At 39.8% G+C, this 25,007-nt stretch overlaps 1 protein-coding gene across 2 annotated transcripts; it reads left to right on the top strand.

The window, feature by feature from the left end:
• The first annotated feature begins 10,739 nt into the window (after nucleotides 1-10,739).
• LOC131055007 (L-gulonolactone oxidase 2) lies at nucleotides 10,740-14,535 on the top strand. 2 transcript variants are annotated; one of them, XM_057989609.2, is made up of 3 exons: nucleotides 10,740-11,622; nucleotides 11,797-12,105; nucleotides 13,528-14,535. In XM_057989609.2, the coding sequence occupies exons 1-3, from the start codon at nucleotides 10,935-10,937 to the stop codon at nucleotides 14,385-14,387; spliced, it is 1,857 nt and encodes a 618-aa protein (XP_057845592.2). In that variant the 5' UTR covers nucleotides 10,740-10,934; the 3' UTR covers nucleotides 14,388-14,535. The 2 variants fall into 2 exon arrangements, with proteins under 2 accessions (XP_057845592.2, XP_057845591.2); XM_057989608.2 differs by having other exon boundaries at nucleotides 10,742-11,622; nucleotides 11,791-12,105.
• Nucleotides 14,536-25,007: the final 10,472 nt, after the last annotated feature.

Below are 25,007 nucleotides of genomic sequence, written 5' to 3'. Positions count from 1 at the left end.
CTGGGATTCAAAACAATGGCATTCTAGCCTCTCGAGATTCTAGTCTAACCCGACTGAACCAAAGAAGAAGTTTTTTGCCTGGAGACTCCTACTTCATAAACTGCCACTTAAGGACAACAACAATGACTCCCTACTATGCAAACTTTGTCGTATCCCTGAATCTGTATACCACTTTTTTTGTTGTTGTCATTTTGCTAAAGAAGTTTGGAATCTGTTTGGTATCTCACTTAATAGCAATTGTTTTACTATTGAAGAGATGGTATCTGGTTATATTAGAGTTGGCAAGAAACATGCTAATCTTTTCTGGTCTGCTCTCTCCTTAAAAATTTAATGGGTCATTTGGAAATTTAGGAATGATGATGTGTTTAATGGTAAGAGTAGGAACCTCACTGAGTCTCTTAGGAGACTAATCTGCTACCTTGTTTCTATGCAAGTCACAATGGTACTAAGACTGGAGGAAGACAAATTTGATAGGTGGCTAAAGAATGGGTCTATCTAGTTTTCATTAGAGAGCTCTCACATGGCTTCACTTGGGATCACATGGGAAGTAATAAGACTCATTTTGAACAGGGGCTGATGAAATTCATGCAAGATATCGAGGCACGAAAACAAAGAGAAGACTTCATTGAACTGGAGCTAGAAGGACTACACTCCCACCCCTACAGAGATCAGTTTGCCGAAGGAAATGTGCTGGTCTGGTGCGAGGGAGAGATAGGCTGGACTGCATGGTTCCCCCTCGTGGGCGACAACAATGATCCTAATTCCTCCTTTGTGTTTAGTTAGTTGTATACCCTATGATGCTTTTTGATATGTCTATCATTTTGTGTAATTTTGTAATTCAACTCCAATGTAAATGATCATATATCATGTCTCGTGATCCCGCTTGATATAGCTCCTGCAACTTATGTTTCAACTCTTTAATTGGCTGCAAGGTATCCAGCCAAAACTCTCAAATTTTGTAACTGTTGTTTATATGATGCTTAATACAAAAAAAGTAAAAATAATATTAAGATTAAATGATTATTATTATATAATCATTTTATTAGAGGAAATGTACCAGTAATGGTTATAGATAACTTTGTGCATCCACAGTTCCTAAATGGTACATTGGATTTCGATGATTTGTTTTTGTTGTCTTTGTATGTGACTTAATTATGTATAGCTAAGGTTTTGGCTTTAGGGTAGTAATGAAACACACTATGGGATCAATTATGCACACAAGGGTCAGAAAATACACATTTCAAAGTGTCGCTCAATATCTACTTAAAGATGTTCCAATAACCGTCCACTCAAAATTGCTAGTATTTGTGGACAAATGTCCCAATAGTTGTGCACAAATGTTCCAATAGTGGTGCACAAATGGGTCAATTATGGATCAAAAAAGCTAAAAAGTGATTGGCTACTGTTACATGTGAAACTAATTAATGAGCTTTTCATTATCATATTTCTGACTCTTTCAAAATTTGTAATTGGGAGGTTAGATGCACAAAGAATGATTGGTTATTGGAATGTTCTAATATCGGTGCTCTTCCTCTATATCTTTATTTTATATTCATTTGTATCTTTATTTTTGAGAGAAAAAATAGATTTTATGTATCACACTTTCAATTCTCATTTCCCATTTTTATTTTATATTCATTCTTATCTTTATCTTTGAGAAGAAAAAAAAATTATGTAGGGGAAGAGCACCAGTAGTTGAGCACCCTAACTTTGTGCTTCTCAAAATCCTACGTGGAAATTCCAAATCACTCCCAATTTTTTACAATAGCTTACTTGGAAAGTCCCCTGCTTAAACTAAGCTTTCAGCACCACATCATCAAGTATGGTGCCACATCAGCATGCTTTTTGCCAAGGTGTCCAAAACAACCCCCAAAAAAGTGAGACCAATAGGCGTACAAAAGAGGCCACAATAGTTGTGCAGCTAATATGGCATCACTTGATTGGTTACTTTTTATAATATTAGTACATTTCCTAACAACTATTGGTACATTTCCTAATAAAAAATGATATTTTATGTTTCAAACAATAGGTTTTGTTTGTTCAATTTTTGGAACAAAAGGTATCAACAACCCTCACAACAATTGATACATGCTCAACTACTGGTTCTCTTCTCCTATCACACTTTCAATCTCCATCTCCCATCTTTCTACCCAAATATTAAAATACGTTGTTGTACAATGAAATTTTGGCATTGTCAAAACTTTTAAAGGGCACTTGAGGGAATCACCAACCAACCACTTTTTTTTGGCATTTCATTAAGAAGACAAAATGTATACGAGACTTAAAATGTTGAATTCATTGTCAAAACTTTTAAGGGGAATCGACCGAATGTCCAGCTAACCACTTTTCTGGCATTTCCAAGACCCAAGCATTTAGAAGACGAAATGTAGGTATAGGAAACTTCAAAAAGTTTTTTTTTAGTAACGAATCTTAAAAAGTTGAATAGTGGATTAGTGTAGCTCCATAACGTAAGATCCAGACCCACCTAAAAAATTTTCCTATATTCATTGCCCATCAACAAAAAATTTGTGATAGTATTCATATGCCATGATGGTTGGTTGCTCTCTCATTGTAATTGTGCTCCTCTTTGATTTTGTCTTGGGTTTGCAATCAGCCTGTATGCCTCCTCCATCAATAGACTGCAAAATAAATCCTGGATTCAAAATCTTTAATCCTCTGGACGTTTGGGATGACCATGAGACTTGTGTGCATCCACCATCAGTAGAAAGCAATTTTAGCCATGAATGCCACATATTCAATCATCTGGGTAGTTGGGATGATGGGGGAAGTTGTGAGGCGGCAAATGTTGTGTGCCCCAAATTAGAATCCGAGAGTATACAGATGGTTGTTCATGCAGTGAAAAACAATCAAAGGATTAGAGTACTGGGTTGGCTGACTCACAGTATATCAAAGTTAGCCTGCGTGCCCCAAATCAGAATCCGAGAGTATACAGACGGTTGCTCATGCAGTGAAAAACAATTAAAATATTAGAGTAGTGGGTTGGCCGACTCACAGTATATCAAGGTTAGCCTGTGTCGAAAAGCAAGGGCTCGTTATCTCCACGCAAAACTATAATTCAGTAATTGCAATCAACAAAACCGCAATGACAATTACTATCCAATCCGAAGCAATGATGAATGATGTGATTGAAGCACCTGCAAAGGAAAGACTGGCTCTGCCTGCTATGGTTTACTGGAATGGAATTTAGGCAGCTGGAGTTGTTTCTACTGGAGAACATGGCAATGGTCTCTCGAGAAGAGGAAGTGGGGTTTATGATTATGTTGTTGGGATGAAATTGGTAGTTCCTGTGCCTCCTTCCCAATGCTATGCACATCATCACCTTGACCAGTGATTCTCTCACCTATTAATTGTACAACATGTTTAGTCAGTTTTATAGTCTAGCTTCTTGCTTTTCTCTATTATGATTGCTTATACTTTCGAGATCCATTGGCTTCATTCTTTTGTGTGGCCATTAATGTAACGGCTTTATGATATGAGAGCTCTGTTTTTTCAACATTCTGGGTCTGTTTCATAGGATTGTCTTGATCAATAGGATTGTTATTAGTTGCTTCCTTTAATCATTGTTTTGTCTTGGGGATCCACCTCTTATCTTTTTGGGGGGAAATTCGGCAGTTTGTTACCACATTATTTCTTTGTCGGCACCTTTTACAATAGAGTTTTTCTTTTTTAATTTCGATGCTCTGAATCCAAGTGTGATCATCCTCTTTTAAATGGATCTCCCCTGGAATGGTTCTAAAGGGCCAATTTTAGAGGGGCATACAAATAGGAATCCCTCTCCGTAATTTGACTGTCGATCTCCAACAAGGTGCCCAACAATCTACCTATCTTCTCCAAGCATCCTACCAATATTCAATCGGAAAGTTATACATTCCTATCCAGACAGGTTTATCATAAGGTTTTAGTTTAATTGGATTAAAATTTTCACTTTATTGTTTATATTATATAACTTTATAATTATTAATAGTATTTTTTTTAAATCAATTATTAAATATTAAATAAATTTAATTAAATTAATATGTAATCTTTTTTTTGGAATAAAGAGGTAAAAACTTTATTAATAATCAGAAACAAGAATTACATAAGAAAACCAGAGCCTCAAAGCTCCAGAAGAGAATAACAAATCCAACCAAAAATCAACCAGCTTCATAACTATCCATATCCTCAGCAAAGATCATATGCAAATCTTGACAGTAATCCGAGGAAAGATGCTCCCAACCCTCAACTTTCCAATCATTGCCATGTTTCGAGGCTCACTTAGCCAAACAATCAACTGCTCTATTCCATTCACGAGGAATGTGGATGAAAGACACCTTCTCCATCATAGCACTAATTTGCAAAATCTACTGAACAATCCCTGTCAGCTGCCAATTAATCCCATTCACCTTCTGCTCAATCAACGGGTTAACAATAATCTGCGAATCCAATTCGCAGATAACCTTATGCCACCCCAACTCAAATGCACACTCCAAGGCATAGAAAATTGCTAATCCCTCCATAAAATTATTATACTGTTGCCCTTTATGCACTGAAAAGAAGAAAACCAGATCCCCCATATGATACCTACCATCACCACCAGTCCCAGCAAGACCTAGATTACCCCTAGAGGAGTCATCGGTGTTAATCTCGATGGACTCATCCTAAGGGGGCAACCATCTTCCCACCCTATGAAAATTCTTCATAGCACGTCTACCTCTCTTGACACAAGCTGAGATAGGAGACATCTCCTGCAAACCCAACCTACTCACACTATCAACCTCTCCTCTATCCAGAGGAAAATTCACCTCACATTTAGCTTCCGTCGTCTCTCGAAGGATTCTAATGATTCTATTCCACACTTGTTGAACTAACACTCTGACTTCCCTAAAGATCCTCCTATTCCTCTCTAGCCAGATTTGCCAAAGTATAAAACTAGGCCCAATGTGCCAAACAGTCTGAAGAAAAGAGGACAAAATAGGAGGCCTGCCCAAACTGCTCCAAAACTCCACCAAAGAATCTACGTGAACACAAGGGTGCTTCCACAGCCCCCACTAGTAGTGCCAAATCAACAACGAGAAAGGGCATCTGAAGAATAGGTGTGAAGAATCCTCCTATCCATTACCACACAAAACATAGATGGAAGGCCCATGGAACCCACGCTTGCGAATATTATGCCAGGTTAGACATCTATTCAAAGCCAAGGTCCAAGAAAAACAGTTACACTTCGGCCAAGAGAAATTGTTCCAAACATATTTCTACCACTAAACCTCCCTCCCCTCCAATATATGGAACAACAACTCCTGGTACCCACTAGCAACAGTAAAAACACCCTTAGGATTCTGGGACCAAGAAAGTCTATCCCTATCCTTAAGGGAACTACAATGTCTACTCGCCAAAATTCCATGAAGCTCAGCGCAGTCTCCATCCATACCAACAACCGACCATTCATTAGGAACCTTCCACTATACAATCTCCAATTGCCCACACCTATAAATAGACTTAAAGTCACTCACTCTAGACCACCCTGCCTCCAGGAACCTCTAACAAAGATTCACTAAGTTAGGAAACTGATCAATAATGGGGGGGTAGCCGTCCTAAGAATCGAACCAAAAAAGCACCTCTTCCCCCCTCTTACAGATCCAAAAAATTCCTTTTATTAGTGCAGCCCCTTTCTTGAGAGTACTCCAAATCATAGAGTCTTTTCCCGCAAGCGAATATTTTGGGATTTCCTCATTTAGGATCCTCTACATATACTTGTAAGACAAAATCCTAGCCCATCCTCGATCCTGTTCAGCACACCACCTCTAGTACAATTTTGCTGTCAAAACCTTCCCAAATAAAGTAGACTGCCTTAAGCTAATCCCACCCAACTGTTACAAGTTGCACACCAAGTCCCATTTGACAAGAATCCAATTTATAGCAGGACAGGTTGCCTTCCCATAAGAATTGCCTTGCCAAAGAATCCAATCCCTTGACAAACCACTTTAGGGCCACTTGGAGCATACACCTATAAATCGAAAGAGCATGAACCACCAACTGGATCAGTTGAACCTTCCCAGCAAAGGATAACTATCTGTGTGTCCAATGTTCAACCTTCCTGCAAAATTTGTCCAGAATACCCTGCCAAGAGTCCTTGGGAGGATTACTAACAGAGATAGGAATACCCGGGTAAGTCAAGGGAAGAGAACCGACTTGGAATCTCAAGATATGAGAAATCCTCATCTGAATAGTTCCAGGTGTGTTGAAGAAGAGAATGGAAGATTTATTCTCATTGATCAACTAGCCAAAAGCAGCAAGAAATACATCCAATACTATACGCAGATTTATAGCTTCTCTGATCCTAGCTAGTCCCATTAGGGTTGTATCATCCACAAACTGCAAATGGGACTGAAGGGGTATGCCATTACCCCAACTTTAACCATGAATAATACCCAGTCTCACATTGTACTTAATCAACCTCCCCATATCCTTAGCCAAAAGAATGAATAAGTACGGGGAAAGAGGGTCCCACTAACAAAGATCCCTAAACGCACCAAACAACTCAGTATGATCTCCATTAATTAGCATGGAGAATGAGGTAGATGAAACACAACTTATTACCCTTTGGATCCATTCATCAGCAAAACCAAAAGCCCTAAGAATCTTCTAGAGAAAGGACCAACGAACTCTATTGTAAACCTTTGCCATATCTAGTTTGATAAACATAGCTTTTTCCTTGGAGGTTGCCATAGAATGAATGGTCTCAGTAGAAATGACCATTCCATCCAAGATTTCATGACCCTCCACAAACCCACTCCAGTCCTCAGAAATGACACCCCCAAGCCAATTCTTCAACCTTTCTACTATCAACTTAGAAATAATCTTATAAATCACATTACAAAGAGAAATAGGGTGGAACTGGCCTAACCGGTCAGCCCCATCACACTTGGGGATGAGTATAATGAAAGTCACATTCAAAGCCCGAAGCATCTGCTTATTCCTCTAGGACTCTTGGACCACCTCCAATAAGTCCAATTTGATAATATCCCAGAATTCTTGATAGAACTCAATTGGAAACCCATTCGGTCTAGGAGCTTTCCCCTTCTTCATGTGGAAAACAATCCTCTCAAGTTTGTCCAACAAAATAGGATGCATAAACTACTCATTCATCTCCCTAATAACTAGAGAAAGAATACAAGCAAGAACTTGATTCTCCTCTTTTGATTCCCTCTGAGAATCCTCACTAAAAAGGGATCAGAAATACTGCATAGACTCCCTAGAAATCTCCTGCAAAGATAAACACTACTCACCTCTATCATCAACCAGAACAAGGATGGAATTGCCATGTCTTCTTGCTTTCATTGAACTGAAAAAGAACACAGTATTCTTATCCCTCGCTTGAAGCCAATCAATACGATCTCTCTATTTCTAGTAGATTTCCTCCATAAGCTCCCACTCCTTTAAATCCTTGACTGCCCCGTCTTCCTCCCTAAGCAAGGCTTCTAACAATCCATGCTCTCTTATTTCTCTGGTAATACCATTTAACTCTAATTGAGCAGCTATCTTAGCATGAAAAATATTATCGAAGCACAAACAATCCCATCGTTTAATCTGAAACTTAACAAATTGTAGCTGCTTGGCAAAAATGTACATAGCAGTGCCAAAGGCTGGCCTCCCTTTCCTCCACCACTTCACAACATGATCCTGCAAAGAAGGACCACGCAACCACATAAGCTGGAATTTGAATGAAGGAATGCAAGTGACCCGAGCAAAAGAAGACACCAATTTGATGGGCCAGTGGTCTGAACCTCTCCAATCTAAAATCTCCGAGCATGTGGACCACCCCCAACCAACCCAAAAACTAGAAACCAGAAAGCAATCTAGCCTCTTTGCAATCCAATACTCCCCTACCCTCCTGTTGTCCCAAGTGAACAGACCATTACTAGGCTTGATGTCAACAAGATTCAAGGTTGATATACTATCCCGAAGAAGGAAGGAAGGAGGCTCCAACTACATAACACCACCCTTCTTCTCACTCAACTCTAAGATGGCATTGAAATCACCCGCCATAATCCACAGATGAAAATGAAACAACCCACGCATAAAGGAAATATGAGAGCACAAATTTTGTTTACCCTGAAGATCAGTGGGGGCATACATGTTAGTAAACAAGATACATTCCCCAATCTCAAGACTAGAGGCAACCCTAGATAAAGAAGATTTGGAAGAAACCCACCATATAGGACGAATCCTCAAGGGGTTCCAAAGATAGGCCACACCTCCAGAGGATCCAAATGCCCCAATACATTGACATTCACCTCTCCCCCATAGCTTTGGCACTAGACCCAACATACTTTCCACATATAATTTAGTTTCTTGCAAGAAAAGGACATCAAGAGAATGACTCCTTATCAACTCTCGAACAAATTTTTGTCCAGGGCCACTGCTCAAGCCCCTCACATTCCATGATAGCACAATCATTTCGGGGGATTAGAAAAATGAGTATCCAGAGTCTTTACTAACCCTAACTCAACCAAATTCTCCCCCATCAATTTGATCTTATCCAAGTCCTTCTTTCTGCCAATCTTTGAAATCTTCTCTGTTGCTCCTTTTTTAATGTTTTTCTAAAGAAGACCCAGATGTAAGGAGATCTTATTTATTTTAACCCCAACAGATTCCAATTTCTGTGTTGTAGGAGAAACATCCCCACCAGCCAATTTTACTTCAGCACTAGAGATGGGTCCCATCTAAGCCACTACCTACTGATCCATCTCCATCTGATGACTTTCACCCACCTGCAGACCCTAGGTAGTATCTAAGTTCACACTATCAGGAATCAACCCTGCTGCACAATGATCCAAAGGAATCATCCCCGGATTCACCTCCTGCTGGCTAAGATCATCCAAGGCTTCAAATCTATTAAAGGTATCCTCCTCCTAACTCTCCTAAAAGGACCTCTTCTGACCTCGGCTCCTATTCTTTGTCTTAACCGGGACAAAACCATCAACACCCACAGCCACCCCAGACATGGAAGCTTTTCCTTTATCAAACCCATCAAGGTTACGAGACGGTTGTTGAGGCTGAAGCTCAGCCGATTTAGACCTAGGGAACTTACGCTGCAAATGACCATACTCATGACATAGACAACACTGAAAAGGTAAAGTCTCATAATCAAGTTGTTGGACCCAAGAGTAAGAGCCTGCACACATATCTATAGCGTCTGACAAAGGCTTACTAAGATCGATTTCTACACAAATACGAGCAAATTTCATTACCTTTCTCCCCAAGGTTTGCATTGAAGATCCAACAGGCTTCCCAAGCAATGAAGCTAGCATTCACAACACATCCTCCTGACAACATTCCACCGAAAAATGAGGTAATCGAACCCACACTGGGACCCGATTCAGGAGCTCCTTCGAAGGGTTAAATCCTACATGCCAAGGTTTGATGAACAACCCCCCTGGTTATAAAATTATGGGCCTCCCTCAAAGATCCTATTGCGATCATCCATGCAATTAAAAGTAACCATGAAGTAATTGTTTGCTAACAACATAACATCCATTTCCCCTTCCGGCACCCAAGTCCTCTTAGCCCAATTCTCCAAAAAATGTAGAGAAACCCTCATCCCCAAATTTTGCAGTATAATAAGTGCTTTGAGAAATATTCAACATCTTCAGCAATCATCTTAGGCAGAATTACCAATTTCGGTTGCTCTTTGCATCTCTCAAGACAACCATTAATCTTCGAAATCCAAGAGCCATTGGACAAACCTGCCCTAGTAAACCCCGAATCTAGAACAAAAGGATCATTAGCGAAGGTCTTGATACCTTGGGATGGGAATTTCGCGCCCAACGCCCCTCGAAAAGCCATACCAAAAGATTCCCTCGAGGCTTCTCCCCCAGCAACCTACATCACAAAGGAGAAGGGTTAGGCACTAAGAAGACCCACACCCCAAACCCCTACCTACCGAGCCCTCCACCCAAGCCACACACCCCTCCCAAACTCTGGAACGAGGAGAGAATGGCCACACCCCTCGAGCTCCTCCCACTGTTGCCGCCAAACACAGACACCCTACACACCCCGCACCCGCACTCAAAACAAAAGCCTCACTGCGGTCCTCTGCACCACTAGCCACTAGCCTCCACAGCAAAAGCCACCACACCCCATAGAAGCAAAGAATGGTCCCCCCCCCTCTTCGCACAACAACCCACAGACCCCCCATGGGCTAGCCCTAGCTCAGACCTGCAAAACTCGCGTCTGCTCCATCCTTCTCTCTGTCAAAGTTTGGAATGTTTTAACCAAATTAATATGTAATCTTAACCTAATAATTAATAGTTAAGTTTGAAATTAATTTTGTTATTATAATTATAATTATATAGATTTAATAATTAAATTAGGATTGTATGCTTAAGAAAAATGTATGTATTAGCTATAATGTTTATATTATATTATAATTATTAATATTATTTTATTGAAGTGGGATTTATAGTTAATATGAGAAAAATCTAATTAAAATAACAATAATTCAATATGATAATTAAGAATTACAACAAATATTCTCCACCACATGACACTTGTTTTATATTTATTCTTTATTGTCAACCTTTCTTTAAAAAAAATAGATTTTATGTATCACAATTTCAATCCCCGTCAACCATCGTTTTGGCAAATATGATAATATTTTTTTATTATACAATGAAATTCTAGCATGGTCAAAACTTTTAAAGAGCACTCGATGGAATGGCCAACTAACTACTTTTTTGGCATTTTCAAGCCGTAGGCATTAGGAAGACAAAATGCATACGAAACCTAAGAAGTTTTTTTTAAATGGGAACCATAGAAAGTTGACCATGGATTAGTGTAGCTCCAGCTCCAGCTCCATAACCGAAGATCCAGACTCAACTTTTTCCTATATTGATCCCCCATCAGTAAATTTTCTGTGATTGTGTTCGTATGCTATGATGGCTGGCTCCCTCATTGTAATTCTGCTCCTCTTTGATTTTGTCTTGGGTTTGCAATCAGCCTGTATGCCTCCTCCTCCAATAGAATGCAAAATAAATCCTGGATTCAAAATCTTTAATCCTCTGGACATTTGGAATGACCATGAGACTTGCATGCATCCTCCATCAGTAGTAAGCAATTTTAGCCATGAATGCCAGATATTCAGTCATCTGGGTAGTTGGGATGACCGGGGAAGTTGTGAAGCGGCAAATGCTGCGTGGCCCAAATCAGAATCCGAGCTTATACAGACGGTTGCTCATGCAGTGAAAAACAATCAAAAGATTAGAGTAGTGGGTTGGCTGTCTCACAGTATATCAAAGTTAGCCTGTGTCGGAAAGCAAGGGCTCGTTATCTCCACCCAAAACTATAATTCAGTAATTGCAATCAACAAAACCGCAATGACAATTACTGTCCAATCCGGAGCAATGATGAATGATGTGATTGAAGCAGCAGCGAAAGAAGGATTGGCTCTGCCTGCCATGATTTACTTTACTGGAGTTTCGGCAGCCGGAATTATCTCTACTGGAGCCCATGGCAGTAGTCTGTCAGGAAGAGGAAGTGGGGTTTATGAATATGTTGTTGGGATGAAATTGGTAGTCCCTGCGCCTCCTTCCCAAGGCTATGCAAAGCTCATCACCTTGGGCGGTGAATCTCTCACCTGGTTAACTGTGCTGCATTTGAATTTAACCATTTTCCTCCTGTTTTATTACCTTTTTTTGTATTTTTTTTGGTTGCATTTTGTTTAGTCAGTTTTATAGCTTAGCTTCTTGCTTTTCTCTATTATGATTGCTTATACATGGGTATTCTTGACAGAATCAGATTCAGATTTGAAAGCTGCCAAGATATCTCTTGGAACGCTGGGAGCAATCTCTGAAATAACTTTCATGTTGCAGCCTATGTTCAAGTGCTCATTTTCAGCCAGTGTGAAAGATGATAATGACCTAGAAAAGGAAGCCGACAGTTTCCTAAGAGCCAGTGAATATGCATATATAAATTGGTTTCCCTCACATGGGAAGGCAATTTTCCTAACCAACCATGTTGTTTCCGTTGATGTACCTGGAGATGGCCTCAAGAATGGAGTTGGCAGTCCAACCACAGCTAGTAGCGTTGAAACAACTGCTTATCAGTGTGAGTATGATCTTCACTCTTGCCCACTAAAAACGTCAGCCTCTCTGTTCGCCTTCAATCTATATAATATAGGGCCTATTCTAGGACTTTTCCAGACATTTTGCTTGTCCATTCACTTTTATTGATGCTCTGTTTTTAATCAAATGGTTGGTTTTTTCCAAACATTTTTTATATTTGAGAGAGAAGCGTAATATTTTCAGACATGTTTTGATTAAGTAAAAATATGGGAAGGGTCCAAACCTAAATAAAGGCCTTAAGAAGCCAACTAAGAAGAATCGGGAAAAAAGAGACTGAAGCCAAATTAAAGAAAACTGAAAAAACAGTAAAGATCAGCTTATGCTTTTTGATATGTAGATAGGGATTGTAAGTCTTTTCCCCTTCATTTTCTCCAAGGTCAATGACAGCAGGGACAAGTCTCTATATATTTTGACAGCTGATTTCTGATATAATTTATTCCATTGAAAAGTTGGGAATGGTCATTGTCACCTTAAATAGAAAAACAATTAAATTGCAGAAATTGGTTTGATCAGATAGACTGTTCATAGATTATGTTGAATCTCATGAATGTTAAAAAAAAATTCTTTTTCTACTCTTCATTGGTTTTATTTGTCTCCCTCCCCTGTCTAACATGCCCTGATTTTAAAACCCTTATTTTATTCAACTCACAACCCCAAATATTTTGAAAGGAACCACGATACATAAATTGGTTTCATTTGTCTTCCTCCCCTGTCCACACATGCCCTAATTTGAAACCCTTATTCTATTCAAGTCACAACCCCAAAAGATTTAGAAAGGAGCCACAATACATAAGTAGCTCGAATCCTTTTTATTGGCTGGGTTTCATTGGCTATATGAATCCTTTTTTGTTTTTTTTTGTTAAATTGTGTTAAATTATTATGATTCAAAATTTGGGCATATATGTTTAGTTTTATGGTATTGCAATTTCCTACAGAATATAGGAAGAGGCCTGCTAGGCATAGGCTATGTAAAGTGTGAAATGGGAAACAGAGCAAGGGCAATGTATACAGTGTATATATTTGATGTTTAACTGGCAATCTTGCTTTGATCTTCACATTTACCCACTAAAAAACATTAGCTAGCCTGTTCGCCTGCAATCTATTTGGTCAAATGTGTTTTGTTTTACGGTATGGGTTATTTGAAGTGAGAGGGAAACAGAGCAAGGGCAATGTCACAGTGTGGTAAAATTGATAGATATTGTATGATGTTAATTCATAAATAATTACAGCTCCAAATTTGAGCAAATGTATCTAGTTTTAGTGTATTGCAGTCTAGAAGAGTCCCAATAGTATTCGAAGCTGCCTGCTAATTATAAGCCCGTTTGAAGTGAGAGGTAAACAGGGCAGGGGCAATGTAAACAAATCTGATATTCAACTGGTAATGTTGCTTTGTTCTACTATGCAGATGACAAAATCCAAGCGAACGAAGATGTGGATGCAATGTGCAATGTGATAGACCTGCTAATCTCCTCCGCAACAAAGGGCTTTGGCTTCTTGAATGACGGAAAACAGTTCACAGGGTACCCTGTAATTGGATTCAATCATCGGATGCAAGCATCTGGTGGATGCCAAGGAAGTGACCCTAATTATCAAGATAACCACAACAGCTGCACTCCCACCAAGATTTTGGATAAAAATAATACAGTCTGTTCCTGGGATCGACGGCTGCACAATACTTTGTTCTTCGACGTGGGGTTAAGAGTATCAACGTTTAATCTCCACGAAGCAATTCAGGACATCAAAAAAATTAGAGATTTGAATCCCTCGAGTCTGTGTGACCGGGGTATATTCGGTGGAATATATATGCGTTCTGTCAAGAAGTCAGATGCATATCTTGGACCTGCAGAGGATCAGGTGACTTTGGAGCTGCAAACTTATCGGCCAAGGGAAGCAGGCGTACCAAAGTGGAATGAAGATGTGTTTCAAGAAATTGAGCAAATGGTAATAGAAAAGCACAGAGGGGTATTACACTGGGGGAAAGCTGGAGGTCACTTGTTTGAAGGTGTTGCCAAGTGGGCTGTAGACCTGGAGAAGTTCCTTGAGGTGAAGGATAGATTTGATCCCAGTGGAGTTTTTTCAAATTATTGGACTGATGCTTTGTTTGGAATCGGAGGGAAAAGAGTGGAGGAGTTGAGGGATGGATGCGCTCTGGATAAGATGTGTAAGTGTAGAGAGGATAGACATTGTGCTCCAGACAAAGGATATCTCTGCCGAGAGGGAAAAATTTGGAACAAGGCTCGTGTTTGCAGGAAAACATCTCAATAAGGAGGTAGTGGGTCTTTCATGGACCATGGGCATTTGGGTTTAAGTCAATTCCAAACTGCTCTTTTCCATTTGGTCTTATATGTATTTCTGAACTTCTGAGTTGGTTTATTGGTGGGAATCTAATTCTATTGCAAACTGCTCTTTTTCATTTGGTCTTTTATTTGTTTTTGAACTGCTCTTTTTCATTTGGTGCAACATTTACTAAATTGTTTATTTTGGGGAATATGATATAATAATCAAACTAATTAATGTGTTTTAGCTCAATTTTTTTAGCTCAATTTTTCTATTGATGTTTGTCTATTATTAATGTTAATGTTAAGCATTTCAACAACTTAACAATTATTTTAATATGGAAGTGTTAACATTGTAATCATATCAAATTATGAGAATTCACTATACCACAAACTTAGTCTCTTAGCCATAAAAGGGGGTAAGTTCTTTATATCAAGACATGTATCTAGATGCAAACCTATTTTTCAAGAGTTTATTCAACTGACTTTAGATAAGCATGTCTTAAAAAAATGAGACAAAGGCTTCATAGTTCACACAACAACAATAATAATAATAATAAAATCAAACTTGTAATTAGGATGAGATCTCTAACATTTGTTAATGCAAAACCATTAATTAAATTGGTACTTGCTAACTCTATAGATGCACAATAGCATGACAACAAGTATATCCCATATTAATATTGGTATGATGTTAACAAAAAAGTATGGATATATAATCCCGTAACATCCAAGTCATACATACACTACAATTACACATATTGCCTAGTTTAAACATGCATCTAGATCATACACATAACATATACACATAGTGATAGCTCTTAGATAAACAATATATATTCATAATGTTAATCTCACACATCACATGTGCATATACTAATTAACTCATACATACATCACACATGCACATAATGACCATCTATTAAAAAAGAACTAGAAATGACTCTACTATGTGCATCCTCACTTTTACCTAGTGCACTACCACATTAGCCTTTATAATAAGGTGACAATACCAAAAAAGAAAACAAGTGCATCCAATCTACATTATGGACCATTCTTATTTTTATTTCACAACTACTTATGATGATGAAATGTTTTTGTTGTCATCACCAATAAGGGCATAGGTGTAATAAAACACAACACATATGGCCATAAAAATATTTTTATAGTACATTAAACCTTTGATTCATCTTATAGCCAAACAAGTTACATAATTAAAATGTCTTATGGTTTAACACACCTACAAGTAATGGTTATGTTATCAATGACTTAGATTGGTGGGTAAGTGCAAGAAGTTGGGTCCACTTAATGTGGAAGTTTTGGACTTAGTTAAAAAGTGGAAATCGGGCGGAAGAATAGGAGACGAATCAGGATCCTCTTTACTCTCGGGATCCCGGGCCTAAAAACAAACGGGATCCCGACCCTAGAACCCCAAACGGGATCCCATGTTAAAAACGAAACGAGATCCCGTGTTCTCGTTTCATTTCAACATGGGATCTCGTTTCGAATATATAATTTTTTTTAAAAACAAAATGGGATTCATTTTTTACATATGGGATCCCGATTGAAGGAGTGGAGCCCTTCCAAAAATTGCCAGCAACTCGCCAACAAGTCTTCCAGGTACGCCCAACACCCATTTTTATTCAATAATTCATATTTAGATTAATTTTTTAGTTAAAAAATTAGATTTCTAGTTTAAAAATTATTTTTTTTGTTAATGATTTTTAGTTTTAAATTTATATATTTTGTTAGAAAAAAATGTTTTTAGCTTAATAATTATTATTTTCATTAGAAAATTATGTTTTTAGTAAAAAAATTAGTTAAATTTAGTTTGAATTTTTTTTTATGAATTGATTAGATTAGGATTTTTTTTAAACAAATAAATTTCATAAAAATGTTGAAAACCTTGAAACGAAACCAAAACCCCCAAAAAATCAAAACCAAAACATTCAATTTACAAGATCAAAACAAAAATGAAAATGAAAACCAAAACCAAAAAATGAAACTATTTAAAACATCTAAATTGTATACAACATATCCCTTATGACCACATAGGATCACATCATGTCCAACCCCTTACGACCACATATGACCCCATAGGATCAGCTATAGTGTCCAAAGGGGTCATGTATGTGGTCCTAAGGGGTCACGCATGCACATTCTAATGTACATGTGTGAACCCTTAGGACCACATACATGACCACTTAGGACACTATGCATGATCCTATGGGGTCATACATGTACATTGTCCTAAGGGGTTGAACGCATGTGCGACAGGCCTTTAGGACCACCTTGTGTTCTAAGGAGTGGTCCTAGTAAAGGCTCATCACTCACATGCACACATTCTAACTCATGGTATAATATAGACATGGCTCAAACTAAATTATAGGACAAATGTGGCTTAAAAGGGGAATTAATTTGAAAATAGGATATGGCTTAAGGGGATACATGCATGTGTTCTACAATGTACATGTGTGACCCCTTAGGACCACATATGACCCCTTAGGGTGAACAGTGTGATCCTATGAGGTTATATTACACATATACATGGTCATAGAAGGGGTTGAAAGCATGAGTTAGTTCACGCATGCATGTGTGACTGGCCTTTCTAGGACCACATTGTGTTCTAAGGGACCGTCATATATGTGATCCTAAGGGATTGAGCACGCATGTTTTATAACACATGTGTGACCCATTAGGACCACATATGAGTGGGCTAAATTAACATCCTAGTAGTTGGGGTATAATTGTATACCCCAACTAAGTTAGATACAATTATACCCCAGCTACTAGGATGTTAATTTAGCCCACTCATATGTGGTCCTAATGGGTCACACATGTGTTCTAACACATGCGTGCTCGATCCCTTAGGATCACATATATGACAGTCCCTTAGAACACAATGTGGTCCTAGAAAGGCCAGTCACACATGCACGCGTGAACTAACTCATGCTTTCAACCCCTTCTATGACCATGTATATGTGTAATATAACCTCATAGGATCACACTGTTCACCCTAAGAGGTCATATGTGGTCCTAAGGGGTCACACATGTACATTGTAGAACACGTGCATGTGTCCCCTTAAGCCATCTCCTATTTTCAAATTAATTCCTCTTTTAAGCCACAATTGTCCTATAATTTAGTTTGATCCATGTCTATATTATACCATGAGTTAGAATGTGTGCATGTGTGTGATGAGCCTTTACTAGGACCACATTGTGTTCTAATGGGCCATAATCTGGTCCTAAGGGGTCACGCATGTGTTAGAACACATGTGTGACCCCTTAGGAGCACATATGACCCCTTTTACTATCCTAGTAGTTGGGGTATATTGTATACACTAAGTATAGGATGTTAAAAAGGGCTCATATGTGGTCCTAAGGGGTCACACATGTGTTAGAACATATGTGTGACCCCTTAGAACACAATGTGGTCCTAAAGGCCCGTCACACACATGCCACCTTTTTAACATCCTATAATTTAGGCATATCCCCTTAAGCCACATACATCCTAATTAGGCCTATAGATCATCTTAAGCCACATACATCCTATAATTTAGGCATATCCCCATAAGCCACATACATCCTAATTAGGCCTATAGATCATCTTAAGCCACATACATCCTATAATTTAGGCCTATCCCCTTAAGCCACATACATCCTAATTAGGCCTATAGATCATCTTAAGCCACATACATCCTAATTAGGCCGATCCCTTTAAGTCATGTGTCTTAAATGATTAATCACAAAATTTGTAGATGCTAAATTTGAAATTCCTATTCTAAGTACATGAAATTAACTAATTACAACCATACGGGCCTCTTAACATACTATTACGACAATTCCCCTTTTAACACACTAGGACCTATTAACTATATATATTATTAAATACCATATATTAAATAGCATGTAATAGGTCCCATTAACTATATATTCAATTTATTAAACTTAATTATGATCAAATTTAATTTAATTTCGACCATGTCCCCTTAAGACACATGTAATTAGGAAATGCATGTACATCCTATAATTTAGGCTTGTCCCCTTAAGCCACATACATCCTATAATTTGTAGATGCTAAATTTGAAATTCCTATTCTAAGTACATTAAATTAACTAATTACAACCATACGAGCCTCTTAACATACTATTACAACAATTCCCCTTTTAACATACTAGGACCTATTAACTAAATATATTATTAAATGCAATATATTAAACAACATGTAATAGGTCCTATTAACTATATATTCAATTTATTAAACTTAATTATGATCAAATTTAATTTAATTTTGACCATGTCCCCTTAAGACACATGTAATTAGGAAATGCACATACATCCTATAATTTAGGCCTATCCCCTTAAGCCACATACATCCTATAATTTGTAGATGCTAAATTTGAAATTCCTATTCTAAGTGTGTATGGTGAAAATGGATAACAATAATAACAATATTGAAAGGCTAAATGAATCCAACCACAAAACCCTAGCCTAACAATCAACAAAGATCCACCATAACATATGAAGATTACCTAAGACAATGCAAATCACATGAAATCACAAAGATCATACCATCACATGTCCAATAGGGTTTTGATCTCCATTCTTCCTATCTCCATTGATCTTGCTTGATATATTTGCTCTCAGATTTTTATATGCACAAGAGCTCAATAAAGAACGGAATGTGGTTGCAAGTAGGATCGTAGTGTAGTAAAAAATGATCATTAGCCTGTGTGATTAGGATGCATCATTAGGGTTTGACAATGAAGAAGGCATCTCCTTAAATAGAAGACACAATATGAAATGGAGGGATAAGATTGAGAGGTGTAAAAAGAGAGGTCGGCTAGGATTAGAGGGTAGGTAAAAGAAATATCAAAATAATGAAAGAGGTAGGTAGTGTAGGAATTAAGAGATGAATGACATGTGTCATGGGTAGAAAAAGTTAATGAATGAATTAAATAAATAAAGATTTATTTAATTAATAGAAGAATTAGGCTTAGATAATTAAATAAATTTATTTAATTAGACTGGACAATTTTAGGTGTCTACATTTTGCCCCTCTTTGAGACAATGCGGCTTGTCGCGTTGTTTCAAAGAAGATAAGATGAACTGATACAGAGTTGCCCCAGAATGGGAATGATATGCCCCCTCGAGAGATTGGATGAAAATGTCTGAAAAGATTGCAGACAATCTCTCGATAAGAAAGAAAGGCTAGAATAGACTGATCGGATAAAGTGACAAAGTCACGGGATGAAGAAGACTGACTCGAGAAATGAAGGCCAAGGCTAGGGTAGGCTATAAGATAGACCACGGGCAAAAGACATCCTCATTGTCATCTACACCCTCACGAGATCACAGTGCAGAGCGAGAAAAGAGCAGCAGCAGTCAGCAGCGATGGCTTTCGTACACAGATTCGACCGTGTTCGTCGATTTCAGAGACCAGCAGAGGCAGGAGAGTCGGTAAGTACCACCAAACCTCCTTGTACTTTGACGCATTTGCTTTTGTCATAAATGCATGGTAGATAGGGCAATAAATGCGCTTAGAAGTAGGATGCAAAAAATGCAAAACCGCGTCTGTGTTGGTGCCAGGCGCGTCTGTGTCGGTGCCAGGCACGTCTGTGTCTGGAACCGCGTTTGTGCCAGATGCGGGCGCGTCTACGTCCTGTAGGGGCGTTTATGTCTCAAAGTCGCGTTTGTGAACAATTTAGGCACGTTTATGTCAAACAGGCGTGTCTGTGTTGTTTAGGCGCGCTTGTGCAGTCAATAGGCGCGTTTGTGAGTTAGAAACACGTTTATGTCTGAAAAATGCAAGGTTTTATCGTCTAGGTCAAAACGGTAGTTCTATGATGAACATACGCTATTGATTGGATAAGCTGCTGAGAGGATACACTCAAGCAGGTCCTCTAGGAAGACTAGGATAGATCAAGGCACTTTGTGATGAACAGGGAGCACCAAGATAGAGTACTTTGTGATGAACAGGGAGTACCCAAAGTATGAGCAGCACTTTGTGATGAACAGGGAGTGCAAAATGTGAGTAACACTTTGTGATGAATAGGGAATGTCACACACGTAGTACTTTGTGATGAACAAGGAGCACTACTAGGATAGATAGCAACACTTTGTGATGAACAGTGAGTGTCACTGAGATAGATAACCATATGCATTTAGATAGCGAGTAGCATTTTGTGATGAACAGTGAATGCCACAATGACTGACATGATTGATTTGTTTGACTGCAGGAGTATTTGCCTATGTTAGAGTCACGGGAGAGATTCCCGTCGACACAGAGGTTGCGACCGGAGTTGTCGTTTCAAGATAGAGCTGCCATCGAGGAGATGGGTTTGAGACACGTGCTGTATGTGCCTGAGTTTCGGCGAACATGGGTTTGCTGACTGCGCTGGCTGAGAGATGGCATTCAGAGACTTGCACATTTCATTTGCCGATGGGTGAGATAACAGTCACCCTTGAGGATGTATATAGGATTCTGCACATACCGATTGATGGAGATTTGATTCCATACGATCGTCATGGAGACAGAGAGGCTTTGAGATGGGTGTTCCAAGATCTCGGGCTAGAGATGAGAGCAGGACATGTGGCATGGGACACCATGACTGCGACAGGGTTAGCCTTGCCAGCTGTGATTGGAGGAGCTATCAGTGGGTTCCTATGTCCGGACAGAGCGACATGGGGGTTGGCAGTGGGCTGGGGAGGAGCACTGGAGACATTGGTGACGCATCACACCAGATATGCGTGGGGTCCATGTGTGTTTGCCCACCTATATTATGAGCTTCACCAGTTTGTCTACCATAGATCAGTGGGACTGGGCTGTGGAGTGACACTTCTGTAGGTTTGGGCATATGAGCATCTGCCTATCACATGACCGATACATTTCAGAGGGAGAGGTCATGGACGGAGTTTTGTTCATCTGTATGACATGATCACTTCGCAGCCGCAGATTGGCAGGTTAGAGCATTGGCAGTGAGTGATAGATGACATTGACGTAGTCATCTGGAGGCCGTATCTGGGATGTGAGGAGTGGAAGGATGATGCAGTGGAGCTGCCTTACACCTTCTGGAGCAGGTATCTAATTGGGCGGACGCCCTATATATTGGAGAGATAGCTGGTGGACAGAGTATGCAGGCAGTATGGCAGGATCCAGAGGATGCCACGAGGCTCGGGTATGTATGCCCGTACAGTGAGGGATCAGGCGCAGTTCGGGTTGTTATTGTCATATGATCAGGCACTGACATAGCTGGCAGAGATGGTGCCCCTACCCTGGGATATGTGGCCAGAGATCAAGGACGTCAAGATGGATGCAGAGTATTCAACATATTGGGCTGAGCATCCATTCCCGCGATTGACAGATCCAGGAGAGCTACTGGAGGGAGATGGAGGAGGAGATGATGATGATGATGGTGGGGGTGATGGAGGCCGAGGCCGACGGAGGCGGAGGGGAATAGTTGGGGAGAGGAGGGTGGCATCTCGGAGGGAGGGTGGACAGGCCCAGGTGGTGAGGGGTCGCGGTGGATTGCCCCTGCAGGTACCAATAGCACAGGGTCCTAGAGCACAAGGACAGAGACAGGGACAGGTACAGGGACAGGTGCCAGTACAGGCACAGGTGCAGGGACAGAGACAGGTACAGGTACCTAGGCATGCACAGAGACAGGTACCCGTTCAAGCACCGATACAGGTATAGGGACAGGTACAGGGGCAGGCACCCGCAGAGGGAGAGCCACAGGCAGAGGCAGAGGGTGGGGATCCAGAGGAGGATGAGCTGATTGAGCTCAGGGAGATCTGCCAGGGCCAGGCAGATGAGATCCAGGATCTAGAGAGGGAGAGGGACCGACTCAAGATCAGGCTCAGGGATACTGAGCAGGAGAGGGATCAGGCGATTCAGCGCTACACGAAGGCTGAGACAGCGCTGAGGGCAGGGAGGTAGGTGACAGAGGATGCAAGAGTAGGCTACGCATATGTTCTGCGAGCCGGAGAGGAGATTGCCTACTGGAGGGACCTGTATTATGGTGTCGTGCCAGCAGATCAGCGGGCGAGGAGCTTCCATAGACCATCGCGGACAGCGATAGCTACGGGAGGGAGCCGGAGGAGACAGGCATCGAGTGGTGGGGTCATGGGTCCTCCACCACCACCAGATAGGCAGGGTGATCCTGGAGCGGGTCCTTCTAGAGCTCAGATTCTGTCGAGGCCAGGTGGCTCCGAGGGAGGGAGTTCATCATAGCCATAGAGGGCTCCCTTGTATCAGTATTTGTACCATTTTTGTATTGTAGACACCTGCGGGTGATTGTAGCCATATGATTTTTGACATCATTGTATCATGACACTTTATATATATATATATATATATATATATGAGATGATTCATTTTTGCGGCAGCTATATGCATGTGTACCTATGTGATGAGATGTTCTTATGATGTATGTTTTATGTGATGCTTATAATATGGATGCAAATATGTATATGATGCAATGCAATATATGTATTTTTTTTTGTTCTTTTATGTTTTAATATGTGATGCATGATGCAAATGTGAATGTATGTAATGCAGAGGAATATGATAATGCAAATGCAAATTGTGCTAACAGATGTTGTGTGAAAGATGTGATGCAGTTGTGATATCTATATGTATGTATGAAATGCTTATATGTGGTAATGCAGGTGTAAACTACATGAAATGCAAATGTTTTTGGTGTGTCATTATACTCAGTCATGTGATAGCAAGCTATGCGGACTCAAGAAGGACGATGAAAGTCAATCAAGAAAGGGGGGATGGAAGACAGAAGATATGAACGTGAAAGAGCTTCTTGTGCGTTATCATCATTGAGCTTTATTATGGCAAAATAGGTTATGACAATTAAGGCATATGTTCGACCCAGAAAGTCATTGTACCTGTTTGCATGGAGATAGGACAATCACAAACAAGGAATGCCCCAGTTCATACTAGACTCACAGTGTCCTCATATCCTTGGACAAGTCATAGCATTACTAAGAGACAATCCACAGACAGCAAATGCAAATAGGTGATGATACCCCATCCTCGCCTTTCTAGTCAAATACATCCTGGAGATAGAATCTCTAGTCAGAGACATCCTGGAAAAGCTAAAAGACATGTCACCAAAAAGGTAAAATCAAAAGAAAACCAAGACTCGACACCAACATCCATTGTAGTCCTCAAGTTTAGTGTCTCTTGTCACTTGTATAAGTCTTATTCGATTGTGGTCACAATGTTTACTTTCACAAAAAAGGATAGATAGCATTGAACCATATGTTGTCTGAGTCTGTTGAAAGATTTGAATTTTTTGAAGCTCATTATTGCTGCTGTGTCTCATCTGAAACTGACTGAATCCATGAAACTGATACTTTATTGCGGAGAAGATGAAACTTTATTGCGGATCTGTGATGCAAATGTTGCTTTATTGTGGATTGTGCGCGAATAGACTGAAGAAAGCTGGAAGAAACTGTACTCCTCGAAACATGTGGTGTTCTCAGTTCCACACCCATCACTAGATGTAGGATTTGCCTTAGCCATAGATAGGATCTAATTTATTATGGATGGAAAGGGAGGTTTTATTATGAATGGTTAACCAATCTTAGGTAGATCAATATCAAGCCATGATGGGAATGGGTAAGTTTATTATGAGTGAATAGGTTGTGAGTGTGTGCAATGTGAAAGGATGAAAGTGAATCTTGAAGGAGGGAGGAGCAATGTCCCTACACATGGCGCTGGTGACCCAGTTTTCACCATGGTACTTGCCCAGGGTGCCACCGAAGTGGTTTTCACCGTTGGACGAAATTATTTCTCTTTACTTTTTTCAATTTTTCAATGTTTTTTGTGTCACAAGGCACCTGTTTGCCAGGTTTTCACCAAGTAACGATTTTTTTTGTTTTATAATTTTATTTTTTTTTGTATTTTTGAATTTTTTTGTTTTTTTTTGTATTTTTGAATTAGGATATTCCGAAGAGCTATGTGTAGAACCTGCGAAGGTGCATGCTGTTGATAGGATCCTCCAAAGGTTCACCTTCTGTAGTTGAGAGCTGATATGCCCCAGATCCATAGGCTGCTGTGATGATGTAAGGACCAAGCCAGTTTGGTTCGAACTTGCCCTTCTTCTCTCTGTCTTGCTGATTCTTGGGATTTTCTCTGAGAACCAAGTCACCTACTTCAAATGTGCGAGGCTTGACTTTGTGATTGTAGCTGCTACTCATTCGTTGTTAGTAAGCCTTGAGATGATTAAAAGCAGTTTGTCTCCGTTCATCCAACAGTTCTAGTTCTTGTAAGCGAGAGACCCTGTAATCTTCATCGTTGATGATGTTTTGCAAAGAGACCCGTAAAGAAGGTAACTCGACCTCAATAGGCAAGATAGCTTTAGCGCCGTAGACAAGTGAGTAGGGTGTAGCTCCTGTAGGTGTGCGGACACTTGTGCGGTAGGCCCAAAGTGCAGGATTGAGTTGGATATGCCAGTTACGGCCAGCGTCGTCGACTGTCTTTTTGAGGATTTTAAGAATTGTTTTATTAGACGCCTCAGCTTGGCCATTACCTTGGGGGTAATATGGTGTGGAGAAATGATGGGAAATATGGAAGCGGTCACAGAGTTCA

This window comes from Cryptomeria japonica, chromosome 7 (assembly GCF_030272615.1).
Source record: "Cryptomeria japonica chromosome 7, Sugi_1.0, whole genome shotgun sequence".
NCBI lineage: Eukaryota > Viridiplantae > Streptophyta > Pinopsida > Cupressales > Cupressaceae > Cryptomeria > Cryptomeria japonica.
Note: the sequence above shows the minus strand (reverse complement) of the source record. Positions and strands in the feature narration are given on the sequence as shown.

Excerpts from the sequence above, each read along its gene's own strand:
- LOC131055007 (XM_057989608.2), top strand. The coding sequence starts at position 10,935 with ATGATGGCTGGCTCCCTCATTGTAATTCTGCTCCTCTTTGATTTTGTC. Across the intron at positions 11,623-11,790 it reads AAAGCTCATCACCTTGGGCG|AATCAGATTCAGATTTGAAA; the intron begins GTGAATCTCTCA and ends TATTCTTGACAG. Across the intron at positions 12,106-13,527 it reads TGAAACAACTGCTTATCAGT|ATGACAAAATCCAAGCGAAC; the intron begins GTGAGTATGATC and ends TCTACTATGCAG.